Source organism: Salvelinus alpinus, chromosome 17, assembly GCF_045679555.1.
Source record: "Salvelinus alpinus chromosome 17, SLU_Salpinus.1, whole genome shotgun sequence".
Classification (NCBI taxonomy): Eukaryota; Metazoa; Chordata; class Actinopteri; order Salmoniformes; family Salmonidae; genus Salvelinus; species Salvelinus alpinus.
This window is the reverse complement of record NC_092102.1, coordinates 37,123,399-37,137,224: the sequence shown is the minus strand read 5'-3', so window position 1 is coordinate 37,137,224 and position 13,826 is coordinate 37,123,399. Positions and strand designations below refer to the sequence as shown.

The 13,826-nt window shown below is 47.0% G+C and overlaps 2 protein-coding genes across 5 annotated transcripts in view; both read left to right on the top strand.

Annotated features, from left to right (window-relative positions):
* Positions 1 to 8,783, top strand: part of dnah12 (dynein, axonemal, heavy chain 12) — a 38,158-nt gene extending 29,375 nt beyond the window's left edge. The window contains exons 48-72 of the mRNA XM_071348860.1: positions 188 to 350; positions 572 to 829; positions 1,219 to 1,350; positions 1,439 to 1,528; positions 1,617 to 1,999; positions 2,118 to 2,265; positions 2,350 to 2,710; positions 2,817 to 3,009; positions 3,247 to 3,439; positions 3,533 to 3,705; positions 3,833 to 3,973; positions 4,160 to 4,318; positions 4,444 to 4,588; positions 4,768 to 4,918; positions 5,020 to 5,273; positions 5,369 to 5,509; positions 5,744 to 5,881; positions 6,039 to 6,272; positions 6,491 to 6,679; positions 7,281 to 7,384; positions 7,507 to 7,711; positions 7,827 to 7,964; positions 8,100 to 8,191; positions 8,275 to 8,342; positions 8,475 to 8,783. Coding sequence (XP_071204961.1) covers positions 188 to 350; positions 572 to 829; positions 1,219 to 1,350; positions 1,439 to 1,528; positions 1,617 to 1,999; positions 2,118 to 2,265; positions 2,350 to 2,710; positions 2,817 to 3,009; positions 3,247 to 3,439; positions 3,533 to 3,705; positions 3,833 to 3,973; positions 4,160 to 4,318; positions 4,444 to 4,588; positions 4,768 to 4,918; positions 5,020 to 5,273; positions 5,369 to 5,509; positions 5,744 to 5,881; positions 6,039 to 6,272; positions 6,491 to 6,679; positions 7,281 to 7,384; positions 7,507 to 7,711; positions 7,827 to 7,964; positions 8,100 to 8,191; positions 8,275 to 8,342; positions 8,475 to 8,668 — 4,447 coding nt within the window. The 3' untranslated portion in view covers positions 8,669 to 8,783. The remainder of the gene's footprint in view (positions 1 to 187; positions 351 to 571; positions 830 to 1,218; positions 1,351 to 1,438; positions 1,529 to 1,616; positions 2,000 to 2,117; positions 2,266 to 2,349; positions 2,711 to 2,816; positions 3,010 to 3,246; positions 3,440 to 3,532; positions 3,706 to 3,832; positions 3,974 to 4,159; positions 4,319 to 4,443; positions 4,589 to 4,767; positions 4,919 to 5,019; positions 5,274 to 5,368; positions 5,510 to 5,743; positions 5,882 to 6,038; positions 6,273 to 6,490; positions 6,680 to 7,280; positions 7,385 to 7,506; positions 7,712 to 7,826; positions 7,965 to 8,099; positions 8,192 to 8,274; positions 8,343 to 8,474) is intronic.
* A 112-nt stretch (positions 8,784 to 8,895) lies between these two features.
* Positions 8,896 to 13,260, top strand: asb14b (ankyrin repeat and SOCS box containing 14b). Of its 4 annotated transcripts, none has more exons than XM_071348855.1 (11): positions 8,896 to 9,129; positions 9,791 to 9,956; positions 10,066 to 10,121; positions 10,542 to 10,673; positions 10,750 to 10,908; positions 11,007 to 11,252; positions 11,359 to 11,524; positions 11,634 to 11,966; positions 12,149 to 12,350; positions 12,454 to 12,607; positions 12,729 to 13,260. In XM_071348855.1, the coding sequence occupies exons 2-11, from the start codon at positions 9,838 to 9,840 to the stop codon at positions 12,896 to 12,898; spliced, it is 1,737 nt and encodes a 578-aa protein (XP_071204956.1). In that variant the 5' UTR covers positions 8,896 to 9,129; positions 9,791 to 9,837; the 3' UTR covers positions 12,899 to 13,260. The 4 variants fall into 4 exon arrangements, with proteins under 4 accessions (XP_071204956.1, XP_071204957.1, XP_071204958.1 ...); XM_071348856.1 differs by having other exon boundaries at positions 8,896 to 9,275; XM_071348857.1 differs by having other exon boundaries at positions 8,896 to 9,956; positions 12,149 to 12,347.
* Positions 13,261 to 13,826: the final 566 nt, after the last annotated feature.

Sequence of the window (13,826 nt, the reverse complement as noted above, 5' to 3'; positions counted from 1 at the left end):
ATTTAACTCTTCCTTTCAATCTAATTTAACACAGATATCAGATATTCTCTTCTCATGCTACAGAAGTTATTGATGACAAAAGAAACACAGCAATTCCATTTGAATGACTTTATCAAAACAGACTAAAATGAAGGACAGATGTATTACATATTTATCGCACGATAGCTGAGGATGTTGTTGTTCCCAGGTTCCTTTCGGAGCTGGGTCGCCATAACTACGTGACACCCACCTCCTACCTGGAGTTGATCGCTGCGTTCCGTCAGCTGCTCACCCAGAAGAGAGACATGGTCATGAAGGCCAAGAAGAGGTACACCAACGGCCTGGACAAACTGGCCTTCGCTGAGTCTCAGGTACATCAAACCGATTGTTTTTATCTTGCTACAACATGAATGTAGGGATCTATGTGGATTGTGTGTGTCATGGTTTGTTGCCTCATTATGTACTGTGACTTGAGACCTAAGGCAACTTGAATCAAGTGTTCTTGAACCTTTGATGTGTGTGCGTTCACCCCTTTGCATTACACTGTGCTCAGCCTTAGCTCTGTCCCTCATGAGTATGATCTGTTGTGTAGGTGAGTGAGATGAAGAAGGAGCTGGTGGACTTGCAGCCTAAACTGGAGCAGGCCAAGATAGACAACACCAAGATGATGAAGGTGTTAGAGGTAGAGTCAGTGCAGGTGGAGGCCAAGAGTAAGGTGGTGCGTGTGGACGAGGAGGCTGCCACTCTGAAGGCCAATGAGGCCCAGGCCCTGAAGAACGAGTGTGAGAGCGACCTGGCAGAGGCCATACCTGCCCTGGAGATGGCCCTCTCAGCCCTGGACACCCTGAAGGTAGGGAAGGGAAAGGGGGATACCTTGTCAGTTGCACAACTGATTGCATTGTGTCTTCTGCATTTAACCCAACCCCTCTGAATCAGAGAGGTGCGGGGGGGGGGGGGGGGGGGGGCTGTCTTAATCGACATCAGCATCATCGGCGTCCGGGGAGCAGTTGTTGTTGGGGGTTAAGTGCCTTGCTCAAGGGCAGAACGGCAGATTTTTCCAACTTGCCTGCTCAGGATTTGAACCAGTGACCTTTCAGTTACTGGTCCAACGCTCTTGGGATTCTGATCAAACAGAGATCAGCCTGCCCTGCACAGGGGATTACCAAAGGGGATTGAAAGGAGACTTGCACAAAGCAAACAGACAAAGTATGATCTTATCTGATCTCTCTTCCCTCTCAGCCCTCTGACGTGACCATCGTGAAGTCGATGAAGAGCCCTCCGTCGGGGGTAAAGCTGGTGATGGCGGCCGTGTGTGTGATGAAGGAGCTGAAACCCGATAAAATTGTTGATCCTGCTGGGACTGGACAGAAGGTCAGGAACTGCTCTACCTCTTTTTTCATTTATTAAATCAAATGTGTTTGCTTATATGTTTAATTATGTTTTCTTACCACTTGAACAGATTCTTGACTACTGGGGTCCGAGCAAAAAGCTTCTTGGAGACATGAATTTCCTACGAGACCTGAAAGAGTACGACAAGGACAACATCCCTGTGAGTCCCTGTGAAATTGCATTTAAACTGAAGTGTCAATGTAAATCTATATACTTTTTAATTGACTCTCTTCTCTTTTCCCGGCTAGGTCCCTGTGATGCAAAAGATCCGCAGTGAGTACATGACTAATCCTGACTTTGATCCCACCAAAGTGGCCAAGGCCTCCTCTGCCGCCGAGGGCCTGTGCAAGTGGGTCACTGCCATGGAGATCTACGACAGAGTGGCCAAGGTAGTGGCCCCTAAGAAAGCCGGCCTGGCCGAGGCTCAGCTGTCTCTGGCCACCACCATGTCTCTGCTGAACCAGAAGAGAGCTGAGTTGAAGGAGGTGGAGGACCGTCTGGCCCTGCTGCAGAAGACCTTTGAGGAGAAGACTGAGGAGAAGGCCCAACTGGAGTTCCAGGTGGACTTGTGTGCCCGCAAACTGGAGAGAGCCGAGAAACTCATCGGAGGCCTAGGAGGAGAGAAGACCAGGTGCTCTGGATGATGGAGATTATTAAATAAATTGATTGTTTCAAATGGTTTGTGTAGGCCATTAGTACCTGAGGTCTTTGCTATGTCCTGAGGGACTGTGTGTGCTTTCCCTCTACAGGTGGTCCAAAGCAGCAGATGACCTTCAGAACACCTATGATAACCTGACCGGTGACGTGCTCATCTCAGCTGGCGTCATCGCCTACCTTGGAGCCTTCACTGCTGCCTTCAGACAGAACTGTGCCAAGATATGGACCAAGCTCTGCAAGGTACAGGCACATACAGCAGCACCTCAGCTCAACACCAATTCATTGTCACCAATCTTAATCTTGTTATTTATTCCTACCCTCCAGTCTAAGAACATTCCGTCATCAGATGATTTCTCCCTGAGTAAGACCCTGGGAGACCCCATAAAGATCCGGGCGTGGAACATCTCAGGCCTGCCCACCGACAGCTTCTCCATAGACAACGGGGTCATTGTCAGCAACTCCCGCCGGTGGCCCCTGATGATAGACCCCCAGGGCCAGGCCAACAAGTGGGTGAAGAACTCTGAGAAGGACAACAACCTGAGCGTGATCAAGCTGACGGACGGAGACTACATGAGAACCCTGGAGAACTGCATCCAGTTCGGGACCCCTCTGCTGCTGGAGAACGTAGGGGAGGAGCTGGACCCTTCGCTGGAGCCCCTGCTGCTCAAACAGACTTTTAAACAAGGTACCGAACAGGACGGCACGCTCTGATGAACATCATATCATGTGCAAGGATTTATCGTTACATACTGGTGTCATTTGATTACAGACTATTTGTTTGTGTCATCCAGGGGGCATGGACTGTATCCGGCTGGGGGAGAGTGTAATCGAGTACTCATGTGACTTCCGGTTCTACATCACAACTAAGCTGCGGAACCCCCACTACCTTCCGGAGCTGGCCACCAAGGTGTCTCTGCTCAACTTCATGATCACCCCTGAGGGCCTTGAGGACCAGCTGCTGGGCATTGTGGTCGCCAAGGAGAGGTGTGTGTTGCAACACACGCTACACTACTCGCTATGCTGTGCAGATCTATCGTTATTTATAGTGGATCATTTTCCAGTAATGAACTTATAACATAAACTCTTAACCTGTCTACCAGATACAGCACAGACTGCACAAAAAGCATTGATCTGTTTATGACCAATCGTACTGTGACTGTATATGATGAAGATATAAATCTAGACGACTAACCCCTGACCTCATCATGTCTCTCTCTGCAGGCCGGAGTTGGAGGAGGAGCGGAACGCCCTGATTCTGCAGTCTGCATCCAATAAGAAGGTCCTGAAGGAGATCGAGGACAAGATCCTGGAGACACTGTCGTCGTCCGAGGGGAACATCCTGGAGGATGAGAGCGCCATCCAGGTCCTCGACTCGGCCAAGATCATGTCCAACGAGATCTCCAAGAAACAGCAGGTCTGGACCACACTGGAAGAACAGTCAAAATGTGTTGAAAGCCAATTAGAATGAGGTAGAAGTCTAACTTCTACCCCATCTCCCAACCCACAGATTGCTGAGAAGACAGAGGTCAAGATAGCAGAGTCTAGGGAGGGCTACAGAGCCATCGCCAAGCACTCCTCCATCCTGTTCTTCAGCATCGCTGACCTGGCCAACATAGACCCCATGTACCAGTACTCCCTCAGCTGGTTTGTCAACCTCTACATCAACTCCATACAGGACAGGTGAGAAACATGCTCCTACACAGATAACAAGGGTTTAGACCTCATGAGTCACTGGTTAATGAATATGATGTACAGTTAGACCGAAGCTCCTTTGTGTCCTAGGTAACACATGGCATCTGTGTTTCAGTAACAAGTCCAAGATCCTGGAGAAAAGGCTGAGGTACCTCATCGACCACTTCACCTTCAACCTGTACTGTAACGTGTGTCGCTCCCTGTTTGAGAAGGACAAACTGCTCTTCTCATTCCTACTCTGCTCCAACCTCCTCCTGTAAGTCCATACCACACACTGAGGACCAGTACTAGGTCAAACATTTAAAATGGATTTTTGTGAAATGAGTGGTCATTTATTTATTAAAATAAAATTGTCTTTAAGCATGCTATTTAAGATAAGGTGGGATAAACGTGATTGTTTGTGTCTGACAAGTGTCTGTTTTTTGGGAGGGGGGTTTCTCAGAGCGAAGAAGGAAATAGAATATGGTGACTTTATGTTCCTGCTGACTGGAGGGGTGGGTCTGCAGAACAACGTCCCCAACCCAGACCCCCACTGGCTGCAGGACAAAAGCTGGGACGAGATCTGCCGGGCCAGCCACCTGCCCAACCTCCAGGGACTCAAGTATGACATAGACAAACTGCTGAGCTTGCCTCTTTTTGGTTTGGGGGATTAGAGATTTATTCAGTGTTTTGTTTCTGCTAATACTCAAATATGGAATATGTCGTCCTTCTCTGTGATTCTCATAGGGAGAGCTTCATCAAGATCCCAGATAAATTCTTGGTCATCTATGATAGCAAAGAGCCCTATAACACCAATCTGCCTAAGCCCTGGTGTGACTGCCTCAATGACCTGCAGAAGATGATCATTTACCGCTGTCTCAGGCCAGACAAGGTTAGAGAGAGAAATAAGCCAATCCCTATTTACTTTTGCTGTCCACTTAAAGTCAATGCGAAGAGGACACTCGAAAATCAATACAGAGGATGCTGAATGTAGATATAGGTGTGTGTGTGCGGACATATCATATGTTTGCATGTATGCTTACTGTTGTATGCTACTCCTTATGTTTCCAGATTGTGCCGGCCATCACAAACTATGTGACTGACAAACTTGGGAAGAAGTTTGTGGAGCCGCCTCCCTTTGACCTGAGTAAGAGCTACACAGACTCCAACTCCACCACCCCTCTGGTGTTTGTGCTATCTCCTGGAGCCGACCCCATGGCCAGTAAGTAGTACCCGACTGATCTCATACACATACCTCAAACCTGCTACTGCTTTTGTTTGATATGGAAAATGGCTCCGCCCCACCCCACCCCTCTCTTCCAGGCTTGCTGAAGTTTGCCAACGACAAGAGCATGGGTGGCACCAAGTTCCAGTCCATCTCCCTGGGCCAGGGCCAGGGCCCCATCGCTGCCAAGATGATCCGCTCGGCCATGAAGGAGGGCACCTGGGTGTGCCTGCAGAACTGCCACTTGGCCGTCTCCTGGATGTCCACCCTGGAGAAGATCTGTGAGGACTTTAGCCCAGAGACCTGCCACCCAGAATTCCGACTGTGGCTCACCAGCTACCCCTCGCCCAAGGTAGGGTACAACACTGCATCCAGCCTGGTCAACCAGTATACAATAGGATGACCGGCATCCATGATGTTGATTCATAACCCTCTTCCCTGTGTCAGTTCCCAGTGACCATCCTGCAGAATGGGGTGAAGATGACCAACGAGCCACCCACAGGTCTCAGGCTCAACCTGCTGCAGTCTTACCTGTCAGACCCCGTCTCAGACCAGGACTTCTTCAACGCCTGCACGGACAAAGAACTGGTGAGTGGTGACATGGTTCACACACACACAGACACACACACACATAGTCCTCTGTAGCTCAGTTGGTAGAGTAATGCCAGGATAGTGTTCTTGCAATGCCAGGATAGTGTTTTTGATTCCCGGGGCCACCTATACATAGCAAATATTATTATTATTATTTATTTTATTACACACACACCCACACACACACACACACACAAACGCTGCGCTGATTGTTCCTCTGGTTGTTTCTAGGTGTGGGAGAAGCTGCTGTATGGCGTTTGCTTCTTCCACGCTCTGGTACAGGAGAGGAAGAAGTTTGGTCCTCTGGGCTGGAACATCCCCTATGGGTTCAACGAGTCTGATCTGCGCATCAGTATCAGACAACTACAGGTAGTAATACACATCAACTCAGGGCTGGAGTATTTGAGAGAGATTGTCATTTTTAAAAGACTGTGGTCTTAATGTGGTTGTTGAATATAAATATATGTGATTGCAGATTGTGTGGTTCCCCTCTCTCACCCTGTTGTTTGTGTTCCTCCTCCTCCAGCTGTTTGTGAGGGAGTACGATCAGGTGCCGATGGAGGCCATCACCTACCTGACAGGGGAGTGTAACTACGGGGGCCGTGTGACTGACGATTGGGACAGGAGGCTCCTGATGACCATCCTGGCTGACTTCTACAACAAGAACATCATCGAGAACCCCCGCTACACCTTCTCCCCCAGCGGAAAGTATTACGCCCCGCCAAAGTCCAACTACGAGGACTACATCGAGTTCATACGGGTGAGCAGGAGTTAGACAGGGAAGGAATGAGACATTAATTCATCAGGTGTAGAGCTGTGTGTTGTCAGCATAGCTATCAGAATCAATACCATTCTGTCTGATAACATTACCATGTTCAAAGTGAAGAGAATTGGACCCAGAATGGAACCTTGCAGGATGCCGCATGGCTCACATTCATGCGTTCCATCATGTTTTCCATCTTGTGTTGATGTCTTCAGAACCTTCCGTTCCTCCAGCACCCGGAAGTGTTTGGGATGCATGAGAACGTGGACATCTCCAAGGACCTGCAGCAGACCAAGCAGCTGTTTGACTCCCTGCTCCTCACCCAGGGAGGAGGGGCCAAAGGAGGAGCCAGCTCCGGGGGAGACAACACCCTCTTCGACATAGCCAATGACATCCTCACCAAGGTAAAGCCAAACCAGTCCTTGTACAGCTGAAATGTACTGCCTTTTCCCCCGATATATTTGTCATCCGAATAAATGATTTTAAGTTTGTTTCAAGTTTTATTAGTCGTATGAACGGGATACGCATGGTACACATCGTCCAACGAAATGCTTATTTTAGGTTCCTTCTTGACAATGCAACAACAATAAAAAATAATAAAATAAAAGAATACAAACATAAAGTAAATGGCTCAGTAGAATAGAATAAACATTTTAGCAGAAGTATAATACAGGAAGGCACAATTTATATCCCAATATTTACATGTGTATTGGTGAAGGGGAGGGGGCAGTGTATAAATTGAGCAGTATAACAAGAGTCTTGTAGCAGCAGTTGTGATGTGTGTGTGTGTGTGTGTGTGTGTGTGTGTGTGTGTGTGTGTGTGTGTGTGTGTGTGTGTGTGTGTGTGTGTGTGTGTGTGTGTGTGTGTGTGTGTGTGTGTGTGTGTGTGTGTGTAGCATGAATGTACTGTATATGTGTGGGTGTGTGCATGAGTGAGTGTATGTGTGCTAAGGTACTGAGAATCAGAGCAGGTGGTCAGTTAAGTCACTTGTCTGTTTCTTGTAGCTTCCAGCTAACTTTGACATCGAGGCTGCTCTGTTGAAGTACCCTGTTCTGTATGAAGAGAGCATGAACACTGTACTGGTGCAGGAGATGGAGCGCTACAACACGTATGTCATCTCATCACACACCCAAAAAAACACACCTCAGAAAAACAACTCAATTCTGATGTAGATCTTAATGTAAATTACCAAAACCCACAATAGGATCATATCACTGTCTTGTCTTCCAGGTTGGCAGTTACGATCCGTGTGAGCCTGCAGAACCTGCTGAAGGCCATCAAGGGCCTGGTGGTGATGGATGCTGAGCTGGAGGCCCTGTCAGGCAGCCTGATGGTGGGCAAGCTGCCAGAGAAGTGGGCTAAACGCTCCTACCCCAGCCTCAAACCCCTGGGCAGCTACATCACAGACTTCCTTGCCAAGCTCAAGTTCCTGCAGGTCAGTCGATTAGCCTCAGTATTGTTTTTAAATCGATCATCGGCATGTATTTCGTTTTCTCATGAAGAGGAAACAGTTCGGTTTTGTTTACTAATGTGTTCTTTGCCCCCTGCAGGACTGGTATGAGAGCAACAAGCCCCATGTCTTCTGGCTGTCTGGGTTCTTCTTCACCCAGGCCTTCCTGACCGGGGCCATGCAGAACTACGCCAGGAAATACTCCATCCCCATCGACCTGCTCTGCTTCCACTTCCAGGTCACGCAAACAGCTGAATTAGAAGAGACTTTGGTTTTTTGAGGCATTGTTGTAAACAAGTTATTACTTAAAAAGGCCCCTCTTCCTCTTGTTTGTCTGTTTTGATTAGTCTTCCTTCCCTCTCATTGGGAACAGGTTCTTCCCATCGACACCTCAAACTCCTCTCCTGAGGACGGGGTCTACATCCACGGTCTGTTTCTGGACGGCGCTCGCTGGGACAAGAATAGGTAGAAGACTCTCTCAAACAAGGCTATTCTTTAAATGATACCAGAGAGTGCAGTGAACTGAGACTGATCTCTCCCACTCACAGTGGAGTCCTGGCTGAGCAGCATCCCAAGGTTCTTTTTGATACAGTCCCCATCATCTGGATCAAACCAAGTAAGTTTGTCTCTCATTCTCTATGCACTTCTCTTCCTCTTTGACTCCCCTCTGTTATTCTCTCTCTCTCTCTCTCTCTCTCTGACTTCCCTCTGTTATATTCTCTCTCTCTCCCTCACTCTCTCTCTCCAGCGGAGAAGAAAGGCAGTGACCTTCCCCAGACCCTGTATGTGTGTCCTCTGTATAAGACCAGCGAGAGGAAGGGCACCCTGTCCACCACAGGCCACTCTACCAACTTTGTCATCACCATGATGCTGCCCACCAGCAAACGCCCTCAGCACTGGATCAAGAGAGGCGTGGCCATGCTCTGCCAGTTGGATGACTGAGGACACTGAGGAGTAGGGAAGGACGCGCTATTTAACTTTATGTCATTACACCGAGACTTCGCTCCCTGGTGGATTCTCTATTCACTTTAATCATATAAAAAATACTTTGATGTAACTTGTGTGGCTGTTGGTTTTGTTTAGGTCTGTTGAGTACACACAACACCTGATTAGGACCATAGCAGACCTACAGTATGTGATACCTGCCTATGGCCACTGGGGGGTGTGTGTGTGCGTGTGCGTATGTGTGTGGGCGTGCGTGCATGTGTGTGTTTGTGTCAATCAGTTGAGCTGTGGGTAGAGTTGCAGTGTGCTCAGTGGGTCAGAGCCAGGTGCAGGGTGGGAAGGTCCCGTGATCAGATATAAATAGCTGGGGAGATATACATAGACATGCTTTGGAAGCTTAGTGTGATTAACCCACTGAAGATTGTGAGGCCATCGGAGAAACAGCCTGTTGACTGAAGGTAAACAGAAAACAAAAGACATAATCCTCTGGGAGGTTTAAGGATGGAATGGTGTGGTGCCTGAATGCCATTGTTCATCTGAAATGGTGTGATATGGTGCCATGTAATTGTTGAACTTGGAGTGGCCATTGCATGCTCAACTTACAGTAAGTGGCTTGATAACTGTTGAATAATAGCTTTTTTAATTCTAAAGGTTTTATCCACAGTTCCCTATAAAGGCTGATGTAGTTTTCAATGTGCAATACCCAACACTACAGCCACACATATAATGCACCAACCCATGCCTTGTTTAGCCTTTATTATACTATACTGTCATCATCAAAGTCACGCCACTGCAGAGAACTGGGGCAGCTATTTCAAGCAGAACACAACCATTAAGCATGTAAATATACTGTAATGTATCAATGTATTATCTTGTTTTCTATGTATGTGAAATGATAGTCAGCACAAACTCACAAAAATGACAGTGTACAACATGGCTGCAATGCTCTCCAGTTTTACTGTTGTCTATGAAATGTCTGCCGGGGTCCTGTTGGTATTTGAGGCTGCTGGCTGGTCATGTGTATGGTCCCTGCCCTGGTAGGTAACATGTTGCCCCTTTAAAATACCAGTAGTTGAACAGAGAATGAGAATGAAGGTTCTTAACATAATGTCTCCCCAGCTCAAGTTAGTAGTTTCCTGGTGAGTTGACCCTTCCTGGAGTGACAGATGAACTCAGAGACAGAGGCAGGATATGTTTTTGACCAACCAGAAGAGGACAAGGTCACACAGTACATGATTGAACAGAGCCTTCTGAAATACAACAAGCACAAAGGCTCACTCCCTAAGTAAGACCTCTCAAATGGCAAAATATCTGCTGCTTTATTCTGTGTATACCACATGGGTTAGCTGTGGAATATCCAAGTGATTCCGTGTTTATACATATATTTCACCCAGTGATCCTGCAGGCCCTGAAGGTGATCCTGATGAGATCTTTACAGTGATAAAGGAAGGTGAGCATGGCTTTTTCCTTATCTTAACTCCTTAATGACTTCTGCTATGTGTGATCATCTCTTTTCCGGTCTCATAGATTGTCTGGCCCCTATATGGTGTGTGTGGAGTTGAGACAGAGGTGGAATAAGATGGAGGGATATGACAGCACTGCCATAGAGGTTACAGCTAGTCTATTGACTTTGGCACTGTTCCAGTGCAGGATACTGGAGGGCCCAGCGATGAATAACAGTTCTGGTCTTCGGATGCATCTCAATAGTCTAAATATAATTCCTTTACTTGCCTCATCTCATTTCAGAAAGTGAAAATGTCTTTCACCTGTCCAGTTCTCACACATCAGTTCAACCGAATGAAAAGGACAGGAGAGGTAGCCATGTCAGACTATTGAGATTTACCCCGTACCTGTCTTCCTGTTCTGTTAGGTAATGAGGAGGCCCTAATAAGGTTAGCTGAGCAACCAGGAGCCATGTCCAGAGTAGACGACAGAGGATGGATCCCGTTACATGAGGCCGCAGTGCAGGAGAAGAAAAGTATACTGGAGATCGTCTTCTCAGGTACTGGTTTAGAGACATATCTCAAGGGACTTTCCTGGTCAAATCTAGATAGTAATATACAGGTCCATGTGTCCAGCTTCCCCCCAGGGTGCAGAGCAGTGCCGGACTCTGAAAGGAGAGACACCTCTCTTCCTGGCTGTAGTGTGCGGCCTGAGGGAAAACGCTACGTTCCTGCTTCAGAATGGATGCTGTCCAGACCTCCAGAACGATGACGAGGAATCTCCACTCGTGGCAGGTATTCAAAATATATCTTAGATGTCCGTAGATTTTTGTTTATGGAGCACAACTTTAACCTTCTTCCATTCTTCCTGCTCTGTCACCTATTTCCTACAGCTATAGTAAATGACCAATATGATTGTGCCTCGCTCCTGCTTCGCTGCAATGCCAAGGTGGACCAAACAGGAGATCTGGAGCGGACTGCCCTCCATGAGGCATCCCTCCTGGGTCTGGACAATTTTGTTAACCTGCTACTGCAGTCCGGAGCCAACCCAAACGCAAGGGATGTTGACAAGCTGACCCCACTGGCACTGGCTGCAGAGACAGGGCACCTTAACGTAGTGGAGGTCCTGCTACAGAAAGGTGTGTGTGTCTGTGTGTGTGTGTGTCTGGACCATATGGAGTGATTAACTTTCTGTCTCTCCTCTCTCTCTATCCTTTTCTCTCGCTCTCTCTATCACTCTGTCAGGAGCCAGCGTGCAGTCTCAGACAGAGGGCTCTGTGCTGTTTGAGGCGGTTGCATCAGGTAATCCTGACATCATCTCTCTGCTGCTGGACTATGGGGCAGACCCCGACATGCCCAACCACAGTGGGCACCTACCCATCCACCGTGCTGCATACCACGGGCATCTGTTGTGAGTGGAGAAAGATCTTTACTTTATATACCCCTTTTATATTTATTTATTTATTTTTCTGCTGTTAGGAGGTACAGATATTGAAAGGTCTTCTCCTCTCTCTCCTCAGGGTGTTGGAACGGTTGATCTCAGCAACAAATATGGAGGCAGTGAAGAAGAGTGGTATGAGTCCCCTTCACTCTGCTGCTGCTGGGGGACACACCCAGTGCCTGGAGGTCCTTCTCAATGCAGGCTACGACCCCAACTTCATGCTGCACCCACGCGTGCGCAATAAATACGATGACGAACGCAGGTCGGCTCTTTACTTTGCTGTATCGAACAACGATGTCCAGTCCACCCGTCTGTTGCTGGAGGCTGAGGCCATGGTCAACCAGGACCCTGTCAACTGTCTACAAGTGGCTCTGCGGCTGGGCAACTATGAGCTTATAAACACTCTGCTGAGGTAGGAATCAAACTCAAGTCAAATCAAACTTTATAAAATTAAGTGCATTTCAAAATCTCAATATACTTTACAGTAAAATATGTTATGTGAGTGAGAGGAATTAGCCTGTAGTATGTATTTTTGATTACTGTGTACTGTTAATGTAGGCCTAATGGATTTTGTTGGTCTTGTCAATCAATCAGGTACGGTGCTAACGCCAGCTACTATTCTCGTGTCAAAACAACACACTTCCCATCAGCACTGCAGTATGCGCTGAAAGATGAGGTCATGCTGAGGATGCTTCTCAACCATGGATACGATGTACAGCGCTGCTTTGACTGTCCCTATGGAGACAGTTCCCATGACTACGCACCCTGGACGACCTCGGTCACCAAAGACATGGTGGTTAGACAACTAGTGCTAAGGAGGAAAACAAACATTATGTGGTCATTGTAAATGTGGTTATTACAAACTCTATCTCTGTCTCTTTTTTTCTGTCTGTCTGTAGTTCTGTGAGGTGATAACAGTCAAGTGGCTGAAACACATCTCGGCACAGGTAGTGCGCATCATGCTGGACTACACAGACCACGTCACCCTCTGTGTCAAACTCAAGGAATGCCTGAAGACACAGAAACAGTGGCCTGAGATATGCCATATCCAAGGTACTATAACGGAACTGCACTGCACAGATTCCTTTTCACAATAATTATTATGTAATTACCATTTGACCAAATTTCTAAGTAAATTCCAGGTAAATAAAACATGACCCTAATGCCCCCTCAGAGAATGTGCGCAGCCTGAAGCACCTGTGTCGGCTGCGTATCCGGGACTGCCTGAGCCGTCTGCGTCTGCGATCCCCAGCCTTCATCAGCTTCATGCCTCTCCCCACCAGGCTTAAGGACTACCTCCGATACAGAGAGTATGACATCTACAGCAGGGGCAGCCCTGATTGATCATAACATAATGGCACTCTCTAAGAAAGTTCCAGTTCCTTATCAGTTTGTCTGGACCTTGTTTACTTTTGTAAGTGTGTGTCTCTTTAGTTCCTACTCGAGGATCAACAACAAGCAATATTCTCTCCCTTTTTTCCTACTCTGAATGCATGTTATGTCATAGGCAGCACAATGTGTGTTGCTCCTAGGTTGAGCATTGTGGGTCACTGAACCAACTGGGATAAGCCTGTTAGGTTAAAATGATATTTTTGTATAATTATTGAATTTGTAAGGAATTACACGTTTAGTGTAATGTCCTATTTTTATCTGTGATCTATAATAATTGTATTTTGTCATTAAACATTTGAACAGAAGTCTTAGAACTGGGTTCAGAAACCTTATTCTATTTTCATCTACTAACATTGAAATCCATGTCACCTGTTGTGCACACATCATATGCCATCATTGGAGAAGGCATAAAAATGAGAGGAAATAAGATTTCTTTCCTATAGCAGACTTTCATTTGTCAGATGTCATTCTGGATGCATGGTCTCAATTAAATAGGCCAGCCAAAACGCAATAAGCATTTCCCAGTCATACCACCAGTCTGTATATCAAATGTCAGACTGAAAGTGGATAGGGCATGGTGTTATTGGGCCTATACTATTTATGGATATTACTCTGATTCAAACAAATGCCTTTTTATGTCAATAAGTTATGTGTCACAGACGGTATAAAATCATAACTTTAGAGACAGAAACGGTTTAATTTGACACATTTTTGTTAAGATTTCTGTAGTAGGCCAGGCCTTAGTGGAAAACCCCCGAGGTAGACAGACAGACACTAGTTCAGCCAGCTGCTGTCTCAAACACTGAGGTATAATAACGGTCTCAAAGGAAGTTATTCGACTCAAGGGCCTGTAGGAGGCGCGGCTTTGCTTGAATGTAAA

Coding starts and splice junctions, on each gene's coding strand:
- asb14b (XM_071348855.1), top strand. CDS start 9,838: ATGAACTCAGAGACAGAGGCAGGATATGTTTTTGACCAACCAGAAGAG. Junction 9,957..10,065: donor CACAAAGGCTCACTCCCTAA/GTAAGACCTCTC, acceptor TATTTCACCCAG/TGATCCTGCAGGCCCTGAAG. Junction 10,909..11,006: donor GGAATCTCCACTCGTGGCAG/GTATTCAAAATA, acceptor TATTTCCTACAG/CTATAGTAAATGACCAATAT.